Source organism: Lampetra fluviatilis, chromosome 30 (genome assembly GCF_964198595.1).
Source record: "Lampetra fluviatilis chromosome 30, kcLamFluv1.1, whole genome shotgun sequence".
NCBI classification, from domain to species: Eukaryota; Metazoa; Chordata; class Hyperoartia; order Petromyzontiformes; family Petromyzontidae; genus Lampetra; species Lampetra fluviatilis.
Genome location: NC_136304.1, coordinates 7,850,166 through 7,869,695, shown reverse-complemented (window position 1 = coordinate 7,869,695; position 19,530 = coordinate 7,850,166). Strand labels below are relative to the sequence as shown.

The 19,530-nt window shown below is 42.2% G+C and overlaps 1 protein-coding gene across 2 annotated transcripts in view; it reads left to right on the top strand.

Annotated features, from left to right (window-relative positions):
• The first annotated feature begins 221 nt into the window (after window positions 1–221).
• LOC144943221 (rho GTPase-activating protein 5-like) overlaps window positions 222–19,530 on the top strand; it is a 35,736-nt gene continuing 16,427 nt past the window's right edge. Inside the window, exons 1-5 of one of the 2 annotated variants that reach the window (XM_078870517.1) lie at window positions 222–315; window positions 3,482–7,368; window positions 8,473–8,614; window positions 16,626–16,703; window positions 18,854–18,985. In XM_078870517.1, the coding sequence (XP_078726643.1) occupies window positions 3,688–7,368; window positions 8,473–8,614; window positions 16,626–16,703; window positions 18,854–18,985 (4,033 nt within the window). In that variant the 5' untranslated portion in view covers window positions 222–315; window positions 3,482–3,687. Of the gene's footprint in view, window positions 316–3,481; window positions 7,369–8,472; window positions 8,615–11,560; window positions 11,780–16,625; window positions 16,704–18,853; window positions 18,986–19,530 lie in introns of those variants that run through there. The other variant, XM_078870518.1, reaches the window with a different exon arrangement.

The window sequence follows — 19,530 nt, the reverse complement described above, 5'->3', positions numbered from 1 at the left end:
GGAGCCCCGCCCTTTTGTGCCCGCCTCTCGCGCTCACTGCCCCCCCCCCAGCGAGCCCCACCCCTTAGAGGGAGTGGGGGGGGCCCTCGTCCCCCAACCACCGTGACCCCCCCCCTGCCACCGCCGCCACCAATGCCCCGCCTCTCGCGCTCAATGGGCCCGCCCCTCCTTTGTCGAGCCCCGCCCCCTCTGTCGAGCCCCGCCCCTTGGGTGCCCCGCCCCCCGCGCGAGAGACTGAGGGGAGACAGCGGCGCGCAGAGACTTGAGGGGAGCTCGCAGCGTCACGCACCGCCTCTCCGCTTCTCGTCTTTCGCCGTAAGTTTCCCCCTCGTTTTCTCGCCGACGTTTCTCTCTAGACGCATGGCCTGTCCTTCTCTTTGCCACCGTTGCGCGAATCGTGTTGTTTTATATATTTTTTTGTAATTTCCCCACACACACGCACACTCGCTCCAAGCGCTATTGGGCGAGGATGCGGAGGCCACGGTGAAGGTTTATGGTTGTGGTTGATGATGGATGTCGTCGTCGGTGGTGGTGGTGGTTGTTGTTGGTGGTGTTGTTGATGGTGGATATTGGTGGTTGGTGGTAGTGATTGTGCTGCTGATGGATGTGTTTGGAGGTTGTAGTGGCTGTGGTGGATGTGGTGCTTGCGATCATAACGGGCCCCGCTCAGCCGGGTGTTGAGTCGGTCATTCGGTCACGCGAATTGTGAAAGTCGTCGGGCAGTGGGTCAGGCTAGCTGCCTAGACGGCCAGCGCGATTCGTAAGTAGGTGGGCGTCTTGCAACACCCAGCCAGACTGGGTGTCGGTCAGCATACCGGATAGATGGTCTGCCATTCAACAATATTGCTTATCAGTCACCCACCCAGACATTCAGCCAGTAACATCATCTACCCAGTAGCTCACCCAGACAGTCATCGAGTTGGCCGACCAGTCAGACATCCAGCTTGGCACTGACTCGCACAACAATGATTTCCACATACCCAGGCAGCTAGGTTCTACTCTTGAAACATTCAGCTTGACATGTACTCACCCAGTCAGTCATCCAACAAGTATACAGTCACTCATCCAGCCAGTCAGGCCGATGGTCTACCAGACGGCTTCCCAGTGAATGCGTGAGCTGGCTTGTCGTTTGCTCAATTAAATAGCCAAACCAGCCTCCTGGCCAGCCAGGCAGCCCGCCGGCCCAGCCATGCAGCCGGCTTGCTGATAAGGCTGCCGTGAATCTACAAGGGCCATGTGAGTTTAGTGGGTGGGGGAAAGAAAAAAAACATTCAGATTTCCTCCACTCCCAACTGAGAGTTGTGGTTCTGCTCACCCGACTGCCATTTCTGTGCTTGTCTTCGCTTGTGTGGGAGTATTCGGGGTGATATAAATGGGAGACACATAGGGGCATTGGGGAACTGGAGATGTACAGTATATTAAATATGACCGTATATCACATCACCTCACATGCCGCCGAGCAGTCTTTACGGTGTCTGACTGTCATGGGGTACAAATTAAAGTTAGATTTTCTAGTGTACCGTAGTTCATTTGGAAGACTCGAGTGGAAATTGTTGGGTGGGTGGCGGGAGAGGGGAGCTTGATCGGTTGGTGTTGTTAAAATGTGCAATGGAAGGAAGTGGTTTGTTTACGTGTTTGTTGTTTTTATCTTGCGGACAATCCAGAGATGATCCCTGATAATCCCCACAGCATAGACATCTTGAGCCGGGCCGTTTGAACTGCCTCATCAGCATGTGGGGCAACTGAAACATAATGTTTATGTTAAAAGCCCCAGCGAGTACACTGCTAATGGAGCTTGGAATTGCGAGGAAGATTTCGAATAACGCCTTGTCAATACTGTAACTGTCGGCTAAAATTATATGTGCCAATTCAGTAGTTTATATGTATATACCTAGTCTTGGGTTTCTCCATATTTGTTATTGAGAGAGATTCCTTCCTTTAAAATTTGCGATTGAATGGTGATTACTGGACAAAAAAGTAATTGTTATTCACAGTCGTCGTGCCCAGAAGATAAGCGTTTTGACATTGTGAAGCTTAATTTCTGCATTTTGTGAAGGATGTGTTGCGTGCGATAACAGGGTTTGGATATGATTCACATAGTGGAGCAATTTTTAGTTGGGAACGTAACAGGCATGGAGAGGTGCCAGGAGTTTGTGCAACATGTTAGTGGTTCAAACATGAAAGCTGGTCACACTTGAAATTAATCAACTGTACGTTGAATACTAAAGGCACTATCTCCATTAGTTAATGTTTGTTTTACTAAACCAGGGAGTAGCAAAATAATGTTGGTCAGTTGACAATAAAAAAAGTATGTTTAATTCTGAGAACTGGAATTTGGCCAATTAAGTGCAAAACTAGATGTATTAATATGGTTTCTTGTGCAGTAATCGGTGATCAGGCTGAGACCTTCAACTTGCTAGACTTGAGAACTCGATTTAATCACAGGCGGATGTCTCAATTTGATCCCATATTCTCAGCAGTGCCATTTCAGCTCTCCGAACTCTGAGTCACCCACCTCCTCAAGTTAATTATTAAATAAATTGCCAAGACAACTTTTACAAACTTGAATAGTGCACTTGTTTGGAAGTAATATATTTGACTCATTTTTCAATGAGGAAGTTGATCGTACGACCATTTTTCTACAGTGGTTTTGGTTTGACAAGACCATTTTCTGGCTCGGAATCTAGTAAATGTTTTGCATAGACATGGATTTTATATTTTTAACTTGACCATGCATGAGGAAGGGCCTTGTTTCTCAAAAATGCAGAGACCAATATGCAAGTCAGTCCACAAACAGTGATAGGCCTGCTCCATAAAGCCAGCATTTGTGCCGATTTGCAGAATGCAAGATACTTAGACATGTATTCACAGGGTTTTTTTCAGGAAAACGATGATAGACGGGGGTTTGTTCTAAATATGTTTGGCCTTTTGTTTATTTTCTTTCGTGATTTTTGTGAGTGTTTGTTTATGCTGTACCACCCAATAACATTGGTAATTTCCCAGGCAGCCCTGCCCACCGAAGGTCATGTGGCTTAGCACATGTTTTAAAAAGTTCTGTGAAATCCCAGTGCCTGATGTATGATTTATCTCACGTATGAGTCTCCCTTCCACATTACACACCATTTTAATCCTGGTAAAGGCTTGTGTCAAGGTTTATTTGACGTATGTAGTCACGGGCTGGTGATGTCTATTGTCAGAATATCAACTGTGATGTCCAACTAGGAATTTATTGGTGCTGATATGAGGCGATCAGATATCTCCCTGCCTATACTCATAGCTTCCATGTACTTTTTTGAGAACAACGTTTTATTTTCCTGGGCTCACCTCTGCCATCGATGGGTTTTAACATTGCGGTTACATAATTATTGTGACAATCATGTAAATTTTCCATTAATTTCACTGTGTTAAATTACTAAGCTCTCAATGCAAGCAGAACGTTATTTTGAAATATTTAAAATGTCTCTGTGTGTTTGTCTTTCAGAAACAATTGCTCATCTGGAAAAAATGTAAAGGACCTCATTGTTGGCGAACATTTTTTAAAAGTTTTTTTTGTTACTGCTAGTCACATGGAAAATATTGTTTGCAAGTGCAAGAAAGAGCCAAAATTATTATAATGACATATTATATGGAAACATAATTGCTTTTGTTCTCATGTAATAGTAGTGTGATGTTACACGCAGCACAGCGATGTCAAAAAACAAGGAAACACGAACCTACAATATAAGTGTTGTTGGACTTTCAGGAACTGAGAAGGAGAAGGGAAGCTGTGGAGTAGGAAAGTCATGCCTCAGCAACAGATTTTTAAGGCCAAAAGCAGATGACTATCACACTGAACACACTTCGATATTGAGCCAAATTGATTTCAGTGGTCGGGTTGTAAATAATGATCACTACCTTTACTGGGGCAGGACAACGCGGACGACTGACGAGGGACAAGAGTACATTTTCAATGTTGTCGAACAAACTGAATTTATTGACGATGCCACTTTCCAGTCACACAGGAGCTCCAACCCCCAGCATTACATCAAACGTGCGGCAGCCACCAAGCTCACCTCAGCCGAAAAGCTCATGTACATTTGCACTGACCAACTTGGAATTGAGCAAGATTTTGACCAGCATCCAATGCCCGATGGTAAGCTGCACATTGATGGCTTTTTGGTGTGCTTCGATGTCAGCGTTTCCACACAGAGAATGCTGGAAGATCAGTTGAGGTTTCTGGAGAAGCTAGTATCGCAACTTGTGAAATCAAAAAAACCCATTTTGTTGGTTGCCACAAAGTGTGACAGGTTGGATGAGCAGTACATTAAGGAACTTCAAGCTTTTGCTTCTGGAAAAAAAGTTAACCTGCCAGTAGTTGAGACATCAGCAAATGACAATGTCAATGTGTCGGCAGCATTTCTGACCCTTGCACAAATGATTGACAAGCTGAAAGGAAAGCCAAAGTTGGTGCAATTTGTGGAGGCTGCCAAGCAAGTCAAGGAACACCACCAAAGTGCCATTAAGAATTATAATTCTCGGTTGACAAAAATTGTCAGAGACTACCACATAACCTGGCAAGTGACCAGCAAGCAACTGGATGACTACCCGGAGTATGTCCAGCTTGTGGACTTGCTGGGTGCTAACAGAGCTGAAAGTTACTTTCGAGAACACATTAAACGTTTAAAGGCTGCCCATATTGAAGGAAAAATAGCACAATATATCAGCTCTCTGCCAAACGCTTTTGACTCATTGATCCCTGACATCACGGACATTGAATTCCTTAGCTGGGATGAGGCTTTGTTGCTCTTGCAGAAGAAACCAGAGTTTGGATTGTGGTTTGTCGAGCTGTCGGATGGGGTTTGGACCGAAAGCAGTCATATCAACGCTGTCACCGACAGGCGTATCCCTGTTGAATTTTTGCGAGAGTTTGGCCCTTCACATTTCCAAGCCCATGTGCAGAAATTGCAGGTGTTGAGGAAGAAGGAGGAAATGAAGGGAGTTTTTTGTAACATGTTGGAGAATTCAAGCGAGGTGTTGCCAGGAAGGCCATGGGAGGATGCACAGGCATTTTTCATAGACAAGGAGTGCTCGCAGATGCTGTGCGAGCAAGAGCGCATTTCAATCTACCAAGAGTGTCAAGGCAAAATAATAGATAAAATAAAAGACAAATACCAGGAGCTGCTTCTCGAGCACTCGGAAACGTTTGCTGACGTGGACAGAAATGAAGCGTTTAACCATGACAAGATTGCAGAGATTTATCAGGACTTGGAACATGACAGTCGCTACAAAGCACTCAAGTGGGTGTCTGCTGAGAGAGATGCACTGATCCTGAAACACATATTCTTTGTTCATCACCCAACCAGGGAGTCTTGCTTTAGCAAAGACAAGTGCACTGACCTGCAAATTCCACTGCTTCTCTCAAATACTATTCCCAAATTGATAAGCAAAAGTTCGGAATCTTTAATCAATTTTAACAATGCAGATACATTTAATGTTATAATATTCGGTAGAGATGGCCTCGCAAGCAAACTTGGCAGCGAAATCAAACAGCAATCGACCGGAAATGAGTTCACGGTGAATGGGAAGGTTTATGAGTTGGAACTGAAAGCAATGGATGGAGATGTGACAGGCTTTGCAAACATCATGCAGAGTAACGTTTTTCAGCCCAGCGGATGTCTGTGTGTTTTCAACTCGTTGGAATCATTAAATTACATCATGGACAGCCTAGGGAGAGTGAATTCTTGTGCATCTTTCATAAAGAAGGATGGCCTCTCGAGCTGCATTCCTGTTACTTTGATGCTGGCAAATCAGAAGGACGTTACAAACAGAAAGCTGCCTTTGCTACGACAGCAAGCCCAGCAAGCGGCCAACAAGCTACAAGTCTCTTTTATTGATTGCCCTTCCGAGATGTCATCTCCAAAACAATTCCATGAAACACAGATCAAACATGCCCTGAGTCAGATCATAAATGCTTGCCAGAACACGACTCTTCTGCCCGACCCATTCAGCAGCCCAGAGTCTGGTGTGCCCGATGTGAACATCACCATGTGTCTAATGTGTGGAGACCCTTTCAACATTGACACGGTCCTAATGCCCTTTCTGGAATTCTGCAGCAGTGGGCATTCTACTGACAATGACTGCATAAATTTAGAAATGTCTGTGGGAATGCAGAATAAAAAGATGAAGGTTTCCGTCATCTCTTACCACGCAGCAATGCTGAAGAGGGAAGAGCTCATCCATGGCTACATTTTGGTGTATTCTGCCAAAAGAAAAGCTTCCTTTGCAATGCTTCGTGCATTCCTCTCCGATGTAACAGATGTCATTCCAGTTCTGCTGGTGGCCATCACTGACAGCTCTGCAGAGTTTTTTGAAAATGCTCTGGCAAAAGAACTTTTCACTGAGGGCAACCATATTGCGAATGAGATCGGAGCTAAGTTCATTACTGCATCTGCACAGCCGCATTTTCACCGACAGAAGGAATATCTGAAGACATTTTTCACCGAAGTTTTGGAGAAGAAGACTGTGGTTGAAGATGACTACAAGAGTGACCGTACTTTGGAATCGAGCAATGAAACGCTGCACCAGGCATCATTGCCGTCATTGACGTCGCCATCCGAGAGTGACGACGATGAGTGCCAGCCTCCGTACAGCCCAACGAGCGATGAAGCTCAGCTTATTCCAAGCACCACACCCCGTGTAAAATCCATGGATGTGGAGGGGAATATGAATCCACTCACGTGCACCAACATTACGAGCCAAGACATTGAGAGGACACGCAAGTCACTCCCTCCTCCGAAACCTAAACCCATTATGGAGAGGCCGCAGGTAAACAAATTGGACCCCAAACTTCTCGAGAAGATAAATGACAGCATCAGCAAGGGACCCGTGAAACTTCAGGGTCCTCTGAAAGCTCCTGTGACATTACCGGAAGATTCGGAGTCAACTGAGCTTCCGCCATTGCAAGATGGCAAGATATGGTCGATGACAAAGCTGTTCAATCGTGCCAAACTGGTGGGGCCAAATGGAGACAGTGACGACGACAGCCCATTTGAGCAGAGGCTGAGAGTACGGCAGCAGGTGAAGAGAAACCACTCGTACCGATTCAAGTCCAGGACTCTGCTGAGAAAGCAGGTGTACCCCACAGACGTAATCCGGCGGCACGCCATGCTCTCTGATGCCAGCGACGAGGAGCAGGGCGGCAGTCTAGCCGGCGAGGTTAGAAGGGGCCGCAAGAAGAAGGGCAGTGACTCTGACCCACTTTTGTCGCCCTCGGAGTGCGACCATCTGGGCTTTGACAACCCCGCTGCGGAGTTCGATGCTGAAACATCCGGCAATAGTGGAACGAAAAAAAAGAAAGGTGCAAAGAACAAAAGGAAAGACAAGGCCAAAGTAAGTGATGTGATTTTTTTTCCCTTGTGAGATTTTCTTATCCCACCACATGCCATACGTTTTAGGGCTCATACCCATGAAATTGTATTTATTTGCGAAAAAATATTGCCTTGTCTAATTACAGCAAACGCAAGGCAGTATTGTGGTGAGCAGTTTCACAAATTGGACAATTTAAAAATGATAATGATTCAATTCATGCTGGGTGTCATTTCGTAGGCAATCATCTATATATATTTTTGTAAATGTGGTTTAATAATTAATTGATTAAATGATTTGCCGATTCAATGAAAATGAATGCACCATCACCATTTCAGAATGGATGAAAACGTTTGGGAAAATTATTGCTATCCAGTTTTTTGTTATACTATGCCCGATTAAAAAAAAATATCACTTAATGATTATACGAATGATTACCCACATCTTTAAATGTCTGAAACTTAAGTCCTAAACCGTGTAATTGCCCTGGTGGTGATGTTCGCATGGGTGTCAGATGTACGACAGTTTTATTTAATCGCAGCAATGCCGTGTATTAGCACGAGGAACGACTCATGCAAGCTTGCAGTGCATTGCACTGGGGTATATTTAAAAGTAATTCCAGGAAGTACGTGAAATGTTATTTATATATTTTTTTATTTTAAATTTTTTTTTATTAAGCTGTTCAGTTAGGTGCTTAATACACTCTCTTCCATATGTATGACACAGTCTCATCATTCGTGATGTTGCATATGTTATTCTTTAAAGACAGACTTATGGAGTTCTGCAGTTCCGTGAAGTGTTGATTTTTATGCTGCACAGTATGTCTTAGTTATCTTCATTATGATATGTAGTGCCCCTTGCTCCTTGGGACACTGTTCTTGCTTAGCCCTCTGCCAGACTGCTTGTGCATCCTTTAATCATCCTCCAGTTGACAGTGATTAACACAAGAAGGCCATTTTTAACCATGTACAATAAATACATTTTTTCCGAATGCTGCGTTTGAAATGCAAATGGCGTACAGTACATTTTATGGATGAAATAATTTGCTTCACGTTGACGGTTGCATCTCCAGTGTAGATTTACAGTACTTAGTCTTTTTTTAATTAGTTTGCTTTCTTTTGTTTGAAGACTCCAAAGCCACCCAAGGCAAAGACGAAGAGTGTCCCAAAGGTTAGCTACTTTGGGCTACCACTAAAGGATCTTCCCCTGTCCCAAACCAAAGCAGTGCCCGTCTTCATCGACAAGTGTGTGGACTTCATAGAAATGAATGGTAAGTACGATGCAAAGATATTTTCCACTTGGAATTTTCCCTTACAGGTCTTTAGGCTGATAAAAAAACAAGATTATTCTTTCAGTACATAACATGTTACAAGTATACGCACCGTAACAACTTTCACTTGAAGTGTAATTCTAAATTTGGAGTCGTATCGGAGGAAACACCTTTTTCCTTATCGGCAGAGAACATGTCTTTGTGGCGAATGTCAGTGGATACTGTAGGAAACCAAATTTCCCACAGTTAATTACAAACGAGAAGTGAGTTTTTTTAGTGGACGAAAAAAAATTAAAGGTTGAAGCTGTTATACAGTGAGGCTATCTGCATTCATTACAAGTTAACCTTCATATCCTTGTATGTTTCCTTTTTCCCTGCGTAAAACTGAATGATGTTCATAAGGCCTGTGTAGTTAATCCTTTTGTTTAAACATTTTACAATTCACAAGATAAAAGCATTCATATTTTACACTTCATGATACAAGGTTACCACGCGCAATGTTCATTGGCAAAAGATAAACACCATTTTATAATCAGATGAGCAGCACTGGGCTTTGTCACATATTCAATGGTGAAATGACTCATTGTCATGCTAGAAAATTTGTTTTTCACAAAATATAATTCGACGGCATATTTTTACACGGTCTTCTCAATTGAATGGAAAAGTTCGACCTTCCCACCGCGCAAGGCCAGTGATTCCTTTGAGCTTCAGCAAATGGCGCTGACGCATTAGAGTTGAAGGTCTGCCTGGAGTGTGTTTTAAAGGCCCGCTTTCACTGAATGTGTACGTTTGGAGCGTGGCCCTGCACAAGGTCAGTGCGGGGAAGGAATTGCAGTAATTGCACGTTGAGTCATAATCCAGAGGGAGAACACTTAGACGACCTCATTTATTAAAAAAGGATTTCACACAGAGCCCAAAGTGTAACTGCAGTTCCTATATTTAAAGCCTCGCCTACGTGTGTTACCAATAACTTGCATTTTTAGAACGTTCGTGGTGGTCTAAATGTATGGGAAAATACATCAATGTAACTGCTGTCATAGCAACAAAGATGTTTTTTTCATACCCATTTGATGTTCGAATATGTATGCCCCGCTGTTACATTGTGCCCGGGAAGATTAAATATACCCTTTTCAGGGTTTATTACTTTTCAGGCTGTTTCTGTGCCAGCAGGTGAAGAGAGCTTTGTTGATAAAAATAAGAGATGAGCTCATAAGGGCTCCCTGCCAATCTATACTATTCACTGTGCTCATTAAAAACACTGGTTTAACCCATTTGTGGGGGATAAATAAGTGGAGGGACATTGACAATCCATGTTTTACTGTCATAAGGGTAGGAATAATACCCGAGGTATACTGCTTGTCACACTTGCATGCGCTTTCCATGGAAAGTAGTGCAGTATTATTGCAATGGAATAAGAACCAGACATGTGCTACATTTAACATGTATTTTTTTTACCAGCAGTTCTCCAGTTTTATTGACGTGGCTTTAGGTATGCTCTTGCATAACACAAAAGGGCTTTTGTTTAGTCTTGTAGACTGTTACAGATGCTGTATTGTGGTAAGTGAGCACCTATTTTTGCCAGCTTATACAGTTTGGGAGAGTCGTAGCTTCGTAGTGAATGCACTTTGCCATGAGCCAGAGTTTGAGTCACAGCCATAGCATACATCAGTGGCGAGTGATATTTCAACCGATCCTAGGCCCTGTGTTCACCAACCCGTATTGACCAGCGTCGTGAAATAGGGTAAAAAAAAATCCACAACCGACACCATGGAGTGGCTTTCATCGAGCAGTGGATTGAAGAAAATGGACACATTTTTATTCAGTATATAATTGATAAGGTTATACAGCCGATATGTTTGAGAAGTCAGTGTTTGTTTTAGCTGTGACTGGATACTAGGTGTCCTGTAAGCATGTCTGTCAGCAGAGCTTCCAGTGCGTTTGCAAATATTCAGTGCTGGCATCTAGTTAAGCACGCGTGAGGAATGAATAGTTGAAAAAGTAATGGCTTTTAACATGAAGTTGTACAATATTTGCCTTGGCATCTACGATGCCGGGCTTCGAAAGTAGTGCCCAATTTGCTTTAAATGGTGTGCTCGGTTGCACATGTTGGGCTACCTGCCACTTTAAGGGGAAGGGCTCGACTAATAATTGGCAATTTTTTTTACAAAAGAGTGATTTTTAATAAGAGTGCCATGGTGGCAGCGGCATTCATAGTGGAAGCAGGGCTCTGACAGAGGAGTGTGCTTGAGTAAGTATGGGTGTGACAATGCACTAATTCAAAGATCAATATCGGTTTTTAAGGTTCCTAATGCTCATATTGCTGAGAATATGTTGAAATAGGGGTGTTTTGATATATGCAAATGATATGCTCATGTCACATTTTGACAATGGTTCAAATACAACTGTACTAACAAGACAGGGAACAATGACGAGCAATGACAAGATGGGAAAAACAAGATTTAAAATGAATAGATTTTTTTTATCGAATTGGGGCCCCAAATCATGGCAATTGATTGGTTTGCTGGCTGGTTGGACATCAAGCCATATGCCCGTGCGTTTTGGTAGCCCTTGCAAGTTCGAGACCTAGGTTCATCCTTTGTCATTAGGGATTTTAAATTTTACAAAAAATACGACTAATGAGCTGTTGTCTTGAGTCAAGAGTTAATGTTGTCATCTTAGCTTCTTCGTAGGGATATAAAAACCCCAATTACTGTTTTAATTACACAATGTTAAAAATATTTTCTGTTCTGTTTTTCCACTCATTTGTCATGTAGGCAACCACCAATTAATTAATGATAATGTCTGTGAACATTATTGTTTGTGCACCAAGGTAATCTCTAAAAGGAATCAATTACCCTGTGACTCTGAAACAGTGACCTTTCTCTGGAAAGCTCTGAAAGCCCTCTGGGTCCCCTCCCGGGGAAGCAATGTGTTCGAGTCGCGATAACTCGGTGTCTGTGTGCAGCAGCGCTGAAGACAAGCATGCAACATAACAGCAAGCATTGCATAAACCTTGTGCATTCAACCCTGATGCCACCTTGGCTTGGCTATACCCTACTTACAACATACTGTAGCGTCGCAGTGCCAGCTGCAACCCGTGTACATTGGTGACACTGTATTTGCATGGCAGCGTGTAGGTGATGAACAGTGGAGCCCCTTCATCAGGTAAAATTTACTCTTCAGGCTCACAATCTATGCATTGAATTGGGTGTGTAATAATTGACAATATTAAACGTGTGGAAAATTATATGCAAACGAAATTATGTTTTTACATTTTGGTTAGTGGACCCTGAAAGACTACAAGTGAGACAGAAACAATGGGAAGGTCAAAACAAGCGAATCTTGAATTGATTCACAACCCTAAATCATAACTATTCATTGGAGGTTAATCGTGACCCCACTATTAATGTTACAGCCTCTCCTTGACTTTGCAGAGCACTGCAGGTGGTGAAACAGTGATATTAATGCAGATTCTCAGTGTGGGGTGGTCAGAGTAATCTATGCTTTGTATTTTAACGACTGTTCTGACCCAGCATGTGCCAATTTTTTTCTGCCGTCAATGCAGCACTTGCGGTTAGTCATGGACTTTTTATTTTAGTGACACAAACGCCGCAGTAACGGTGGCACCGTGCAATGCATCCACCCCTGACTGCTGCGTTGCGTTGGTTTTATTGTCTTGCTCCCATGACCAGCTAACATGTACATTCCCAAACAGAAGTCCTCTAATGCCACCATGGCCCATGTTTACCCATTCACAGGTTGCCCGTTTGCTCATTTTCCTCTGCTGCCCCCACAATCTGAAACAGCTTTCCCCCAGCAGCCCATGCTTTTGACTCCCTACCCCTGTTTCAGTCGAGGGTCAGGGTCTTCCTTTTTTGCTCTGCATATGACTGACTGCCTCTCAAAAAAATAATGATATTAACTGCCTCCCTAAAAAAAACGCCCATATATGCACTGTTTCTGTACAGTGGCTTGTGATGTGGATGCATTTAGATTACAATTGTATTGTACAGTGATTGTGTCCTTGATATAACGTGGATGGATATACTGTGACCGACACATCGGTGTTTGTAGGCATGATCCGTAAAACTATTTTTTTATAATCACTCTTCAATAGTTCAAATATTGAACAGCATGCAAACAAAATAACTGACTTAGCTTATTCAACACTGCGCCAGGCACTCCCAGTTCACTGCTATAATGTGCAGCAAATACTACAGCGTTGGATAGTGTTCCAGCTTTGTTTTGGTTGCAGTGGTGTTCATCCAGCTTTCTTTTCATGGTGCTTTTCATATTTTGTTATATACCAAGGAATCGACTCCTGTATCAGACTATTTTTTTTCCCAGGAAACAGTGTGTTACATGAATATGATGATGGGCAAATATGTAAATGCACTCAATGAATATTAATCATAATTAGTCTTATGGCAATTTGCCTGCCTTGTGATTTGATGCAGAAAATTCGTTTTTTTGTTTCCCATTGTGGTTAATTTTATGGTTGCAGAGGTCATGTGGACCCATTACATGTGAATCTAAAATAATCAATTCTCATACCCGCAATTCGATGCGTGTATATTGAACTTAAGAATCAATTTTAATTGATGAGTCAATGCGTCGTTACACACCAATCATATTACATGGTTCACAGGCTGATTAATAACCTGGCGTTCATGCGAGTGGTGACATTCGGTTAATGTGGGGGACCCAGACAGGAGGCAAGGATTTTAACGCCATTGCAAGAGGACAACGGGTTTACCCCTGTAGGGAGACATTAGCCACCGCTCCATATTGCACCACGGCTCAGTCAGACCCCTGCCACAGAGAGCCTCCCTCTTCGTGCGTTTTTCGCCGTCGTATTGATTTTAGGATTTAGTTGCGTTTACATTAAATGATATTGATGGCGCTGACGGTGATGAAAATCTGATTTTTATCCCGTGGGAATGATTTAAAATGTACGCATGGTAATAAGTCTTAGACTTGTGTCTTTGTCTTTCTTGCGCTTTGTCTTTTTTTTGCAACGCAACACTGGGATTACGATGTAGACATGTTCTTTTAGCTTGCCTAAACATAGGCAGTATTGTTTTTTGAGTTTATTGTAACAGATATTGTAATTGCCAAGGTCTGTTGTGCTTTGCATTCCGTGGGTCCTGTTTCAACTTATGGAGTTGTGCTCGAGAGCAAAGTAAATAAATATAGAAAGAGAACCTTACATGAGGCAAATGAGGGGATGATGTGTGCCGCGATGATGCAGCACAGATGACCGGTCAATTCTCTTCGCTTGCTGGGTTGAGATTGAGGTCGTGCTTTTCTGTACGTAGGTATTTTGCATGATGGGACTAATCAGTGGGAATAACAACAGGATGAACACATTTGAACAATATATTTTGCCTCACTGGACTGTCCACTTGTAAACACAACTATGTGTGGTACATCATGAATACTTCCTTGTCCAGACAATCTTTTGTGTTTTTTCTTCTTATGACATATCTATTTTGTATAGTAGGCTTCACATAAGTGTAATTTTATTTTCGTACAGTTAACATTCGGCGGGCTGTATTATTTGAAAATAATTATCCTGTCAGGGCTTGTATTTCCGCCTGTTTTGTAATGATTTATGACAAGACCCAGGAATATGTAAATAATGCAGCTTCGTAAGTGGTGGAAGACGGCATTTAGGCGTTTCACGGTGAGCTGAAAAATTCCACAAGGGCCTCCTTCACACGGGAAGGCGGGTTGCCATCTGGTCCCATAGCATTTTTCAAATGAATTACACTACTTCAAAGTATTGGTGGTGTCAGTATGCATGGCTCTCGTATAGATTAAAAAAATGTAAAACAAGTTACTGAGGTACAGTATATGAAATCAGTAATGCCTGTAATTTCTGTGGTTGTATAACCCATTACTGAGTCTTGATTTTGGAGAGCTTGGAAGACTGCATACATTTAATTTGCCTTCTCATAGTTTACAAAGGCTTGGAATAATAGTATTTGAGTATTGCTATTTATTCGTGTTTTCCATATTATGATTGATTTTAGGTGGTCGATGGTAAAGAATCTAATCCTAAACCCAGCTTTCTTGTGTGGTTGGGTGGCCTCTAAACAGGGTTGACTGAGCCAATGGGTAACTGGCTATTTGCATGGTTAGCTTGTCCTGAAATTGGGTCATCACATGCTTGGGCCAACTTGAATATCAGCATCATTTAGGTGGTGAATAATTTAATTTGTTTTGAATTTGTCATGGCCCATTTTAAGTAGCAGATTAAAGAGCAAAATTCTGCATGTCCAGTGGCCCAGTCTATACTTCACCATGCTGGTCAGTGCAGTTTGGTAAAGGGAACACACAATTGGTCTCGCCCTCTCGCTAGGTATCTGACTGGTATGGGTCCCCCATCCACTATGGCTCCTTAGGTCTTGAGGGCTCTCAAGATTATTCGTCACATCAATGCACTGCCGTGCTGTGTGTACGTGCTAAGTGGATTGTGACATCGCAGGATCATGCAAAATGGCAACAATTTGGGGAGACCTTCATCCAGCAGCAGATTGACCATTGTTGATGATTATGTGATGAATGTAGTGGCCACTATTAGCTGAAGAGGTCACGTTAACCCATGGCATACAACATACACATATTTAACAATGCTGATTTTTAAATGTGCGATTCTACGAAAGTATCATGAGTTTAATAATAAATAATAATTGCTATCTAGATTTGAATTATACATTGTTACACTGCCATGATAACAATTATATACTAGGATTGACATAACCACACTTTACCTTATATATTTTTTTATCATTGCACTCCATAAAATGTGGTGTCCATTGTGTTCTTGTGCTATCTTGCTTTGCTAAGGGCATCAGAGTCTATTGAAAGCAGATCAGGATCAAAATAATGAGATAAAGAGAGATGGAGTTATTTTAGAATTTTTGAAAATGAAAAGCATCATGCAGAATTGCCTGAGGAAGAATGTTTTCAGTCAGTGCATATTACCCTTTGTGACATGGATCAGAAACATGGACACTAACAAAGAACATTAAACAAAAGCTCACAAGTACAGAAAGAAGCATGGGGAGATGCATGCTTGGAACTATACTGAAAGGCCGAAAGAGAAACGTATGGTTCAGGGAACAAACACAAATTATGGACATACTGACTGTTAAGGAAACTAAGTATGCTTGGGCAGGGCATGTCGCTAGAAGGGATGGCAGCTTGTGTATTTGTCTGGGTGACGGAATGGCAACCGAAAGAGGAAACATACCCGAGAGGATGATCACCACGGAGAAATAAGAATGAGAGTAGCTCATGTGCAGGAATGAGATGGATTGTGGGACTATGTGACCATGTAGGATGGCAACGTTTGGGCAAGGCCTTCATCCAGCGGTGGATTGATAATGTTTGAGAATGATGATGTCTATAAATTAACATAAGCATATGCAAATGCTAAACTGGGATATTAGTTTAACTCAATATGTACTATGGGAAATAATGTAACAATAGTCTTAGCATTTAGCAGAAATCATATGTAACGAAAGTACATGTAACAATTTAAAATGGCGTTTAACAATGTGCACATGTGGTGTATGTGTGCTATGTATGTTCCTGTGAGTCACATGTTTTATCCAGTTAAATGTTCAAATAAGTTTCACTTTCTTAGCAGCAGGACTGTTTCCATCCGTAGGATCCACGCAGGCATTTGCCCTGGGATTCAACAACTGCGCACTGTTCATTTGTAGGAATCTTGGACATGGATGGGGGGGGGGGCTTTATGTGTTGGTGGTTCTTTTTCTTTGGAAGGTACCCAGTCTGTTGTAGCCCATTATGTGTTGCTGGTGGCTGGGATTTACTGTGTGCAGAAATATGTTGTGTTGGAGCATTTCCAGACAAAACAGCACATACTTCAACAACTATTATGCCTGTCAGTTTTGCGCGCAGACGCACGATTATTCTGCTTCCATGTATGTCGCATGCGGCTGCTTTAACAGGCTCTTCTTTTTTGCGTCGTGTGTTTTAGGTTTAGACACAGAGGGCCTCTATCGCGTTAGCGGCAACAAAGCCGACCAGGAGAACATCCAACTGCTGTTTGATAAAGGTACAGTGGAATTCCTGTGTTTGTGTTCTTTGATAAAGAGCTCATGATGCACTGAGGCCTGTGTTTGGCAGGTGTTTGATAAAGGAACAGTGCAGCTAAAGGACCATGTGCTATTTGGTGAAAACCTTTGGGCTACAGCAAGCCATATGCTTTTGTTGAGAGAGAGGTTTGAAGTTGTTTTGCCTTAGGTGTTTTGTATTCCTGCTAAATGAAGGTGATGAATCGCCCTTACCAACATTAAATTTGCATGATACATAGTTCTGTCCAAACACCTTGTGTCGGGAATGAGTCAGTCTGTTCTTTCCATTGCCTGTGTTGGGTGTGTCTAATAAAGATAATTCAGTTATTGTTTTTCACCCATATTTGAGTGAAGTCCCTTTGCCAAACCTGGCTGTTGCAATGGGTGTAATGGTGTTTGTCTCATTCCACTTTCCTGCATTGTGTTATCTCAGGTTAAACAGAATGTGGAACTAAGTGAGACGTACATCCAAAAATGAACACTTATAACAGGAAATGCTTCCATCCAAATTGACCTAATTACTTTTTTCATTACATCTACAAATTATGGAAAGTTGGAAAATATGCATTCCTGCATATATTAAGTCTGTCATTAGAGACGTGACCTTTAATATGTAATGCATGTTATGAATAATTAATGATGATATTAAGACACATTCAGACTCATATCAAAACTATATTTAGTCTTTGTGCTCCATTTACATGACAAATAGCTTTTTGTGGACTTCAATGTTATCATAGATTTTTTTACGTGTTAATTGTGCTTTGAAAGTCAGCACAGCAGACCTGCCTCAATTGCAGATTCCGAGATTAGCCACGCACTTTTGGCTCATTTAGGGAGTCACCAATGGGTGCATGACACAGAGCAATTCAGATTACATGAGCATCATCGCCTGTTTAGGAAAATGAAAACGCCCCCTGTAATGTCATAAAACTGGCCAAATGTAACAATGTGCTATTAAAACAAGTGTTCCATGTCCATGGAGGCTGACAGATTTTCTTTGAATCTGTTTTCTGTGTGGGGGAAATATTATTTTATCATATTTCTCCCACATAATTTAAATGTTGGATTTTCACTTGACCTATACTGGATTGGAAAGCAATATTGGTGACCATGAAAATGTCTGTCATCTCGGAAATACTATTTGTATAACTTAAAAGGCGACTTTTTAATATAATGTTCAGGGTTTTGCGTACATCTTCAGTCGGTGGAGAGTGATAGGTCGGAGGCATTCTACGTAGGCAAATGCACAAGTGTGAAACGCATTATCATGTGTGTTGTTCTGAATCCATCTCACAATGTGGAAAAGCTCCACGGTTTTTCTTTTTTTTATATATATATTGCCCGCTCCTACGACGTTTCCAATATCATCAACAAACACAGCTAACAAAATCTTATTGGCACTTGCAAGTTTTGAGAATGTGTTGTAAAGATTTTAAGCTAATGGCTTGGCAAGGCAACATCAAAGGCAATAATGATGGTCCTTCCAGAATCCATGCCAATTCACTGTCCCATGAAACAAAATAAATATATTATTGCAGACTATATTTCTGTATTTTAGCATTCAGTATAAAGGGATGATATAGGTTATCTTATTACTAGATAATACCTCATTGAAATACAACATCCATTTTGCAAAAGGATCATAAATCCAAAACAGTACATTAGTTTACATTCAATGCTTTTGCAGGCTTGCTGCAGGACTCGTATAAAATGGAGTATAAGTGACAGACATTATCAGAGGCTGATGGCCGCAGCTTCTACTACAAGCCTCCGTCGCCCTCCACTCCTGCTTGTGTGTATGTGTGCTGAGTCTCATGCAGATATTGCATTGGGACACACATCGCAATCTCTTGCCGGATATCCAAACATGGGTTCTGTTATTCCAGCTGAATGTCCACAGAACCGATTGGTTTTTCCTGCCATCAGGCCTGCCAAATTGATGGCAGGGTATTTCATTTGCAAGCAGCATGGATTTGCATGCATTTGGAATGTTGTCACTCCTTTTGCTCCCCACCCCCCCTCTCTCTTGTCTCATGGCCGTTGTGAAAATGGGGTAATGCAGTTTTGAATGTGACTGAATTCCTTGTGGATGCTTGCTCAGCATGTGCATGCCCCGTGTGCCTGACAGATCACACCGTAGACTTCCGGAGTTTGGGAATCTCGGTGCACTCTGTTACCGGGGCCTTGAAGTCCTTCTTCACTGCCCTGCCGGAGCCGCTCATTCCATATGAACAGCAAAAGAGTCTGGCGGACGCCGTGGGTAAGTGAAGCCAGCCCATCGCATGCATAATCTCAGATGGCTACTTCTTTGGAGCTGTAATTCAGTCGAGGGGGATATTTTGCAAACCTAACTCTTACATTGACTGTTGATAAAAATGTTGCATTTTTAGGCAGGACACATGGTTTGAAGGGATGAAGGCTAATTGACAAGACGATTGATGAATTGGCAGCCAAAGGAGAGAATGTGCCCAAGATGGTGATTGGCACAGAACTTAATGATGCATATAAATATGCTTGGGGAATGCTGTGTAAAATAAGCTGAATACAGCATCCTTGAGGATGTTCTGTATCAACTAAACTAAATCATTTACCAGTTTAAAGCCCACTCAGTTTTTTAGAGGTGACCTGACCACACAAGATAGCTCATCAAAGTGTCTTATTAACAGATGTGGGAATTTGTAACGACCAAACAAATATTTGTTGTTGGAAAATAATATTACCAGAACGGTTGCCAAAGGTGAAAATGTAAGGATGGTGGTTACCTCTTGAGATGGAGTGATGGGATGAGATGTTCTGTGCAGGAGA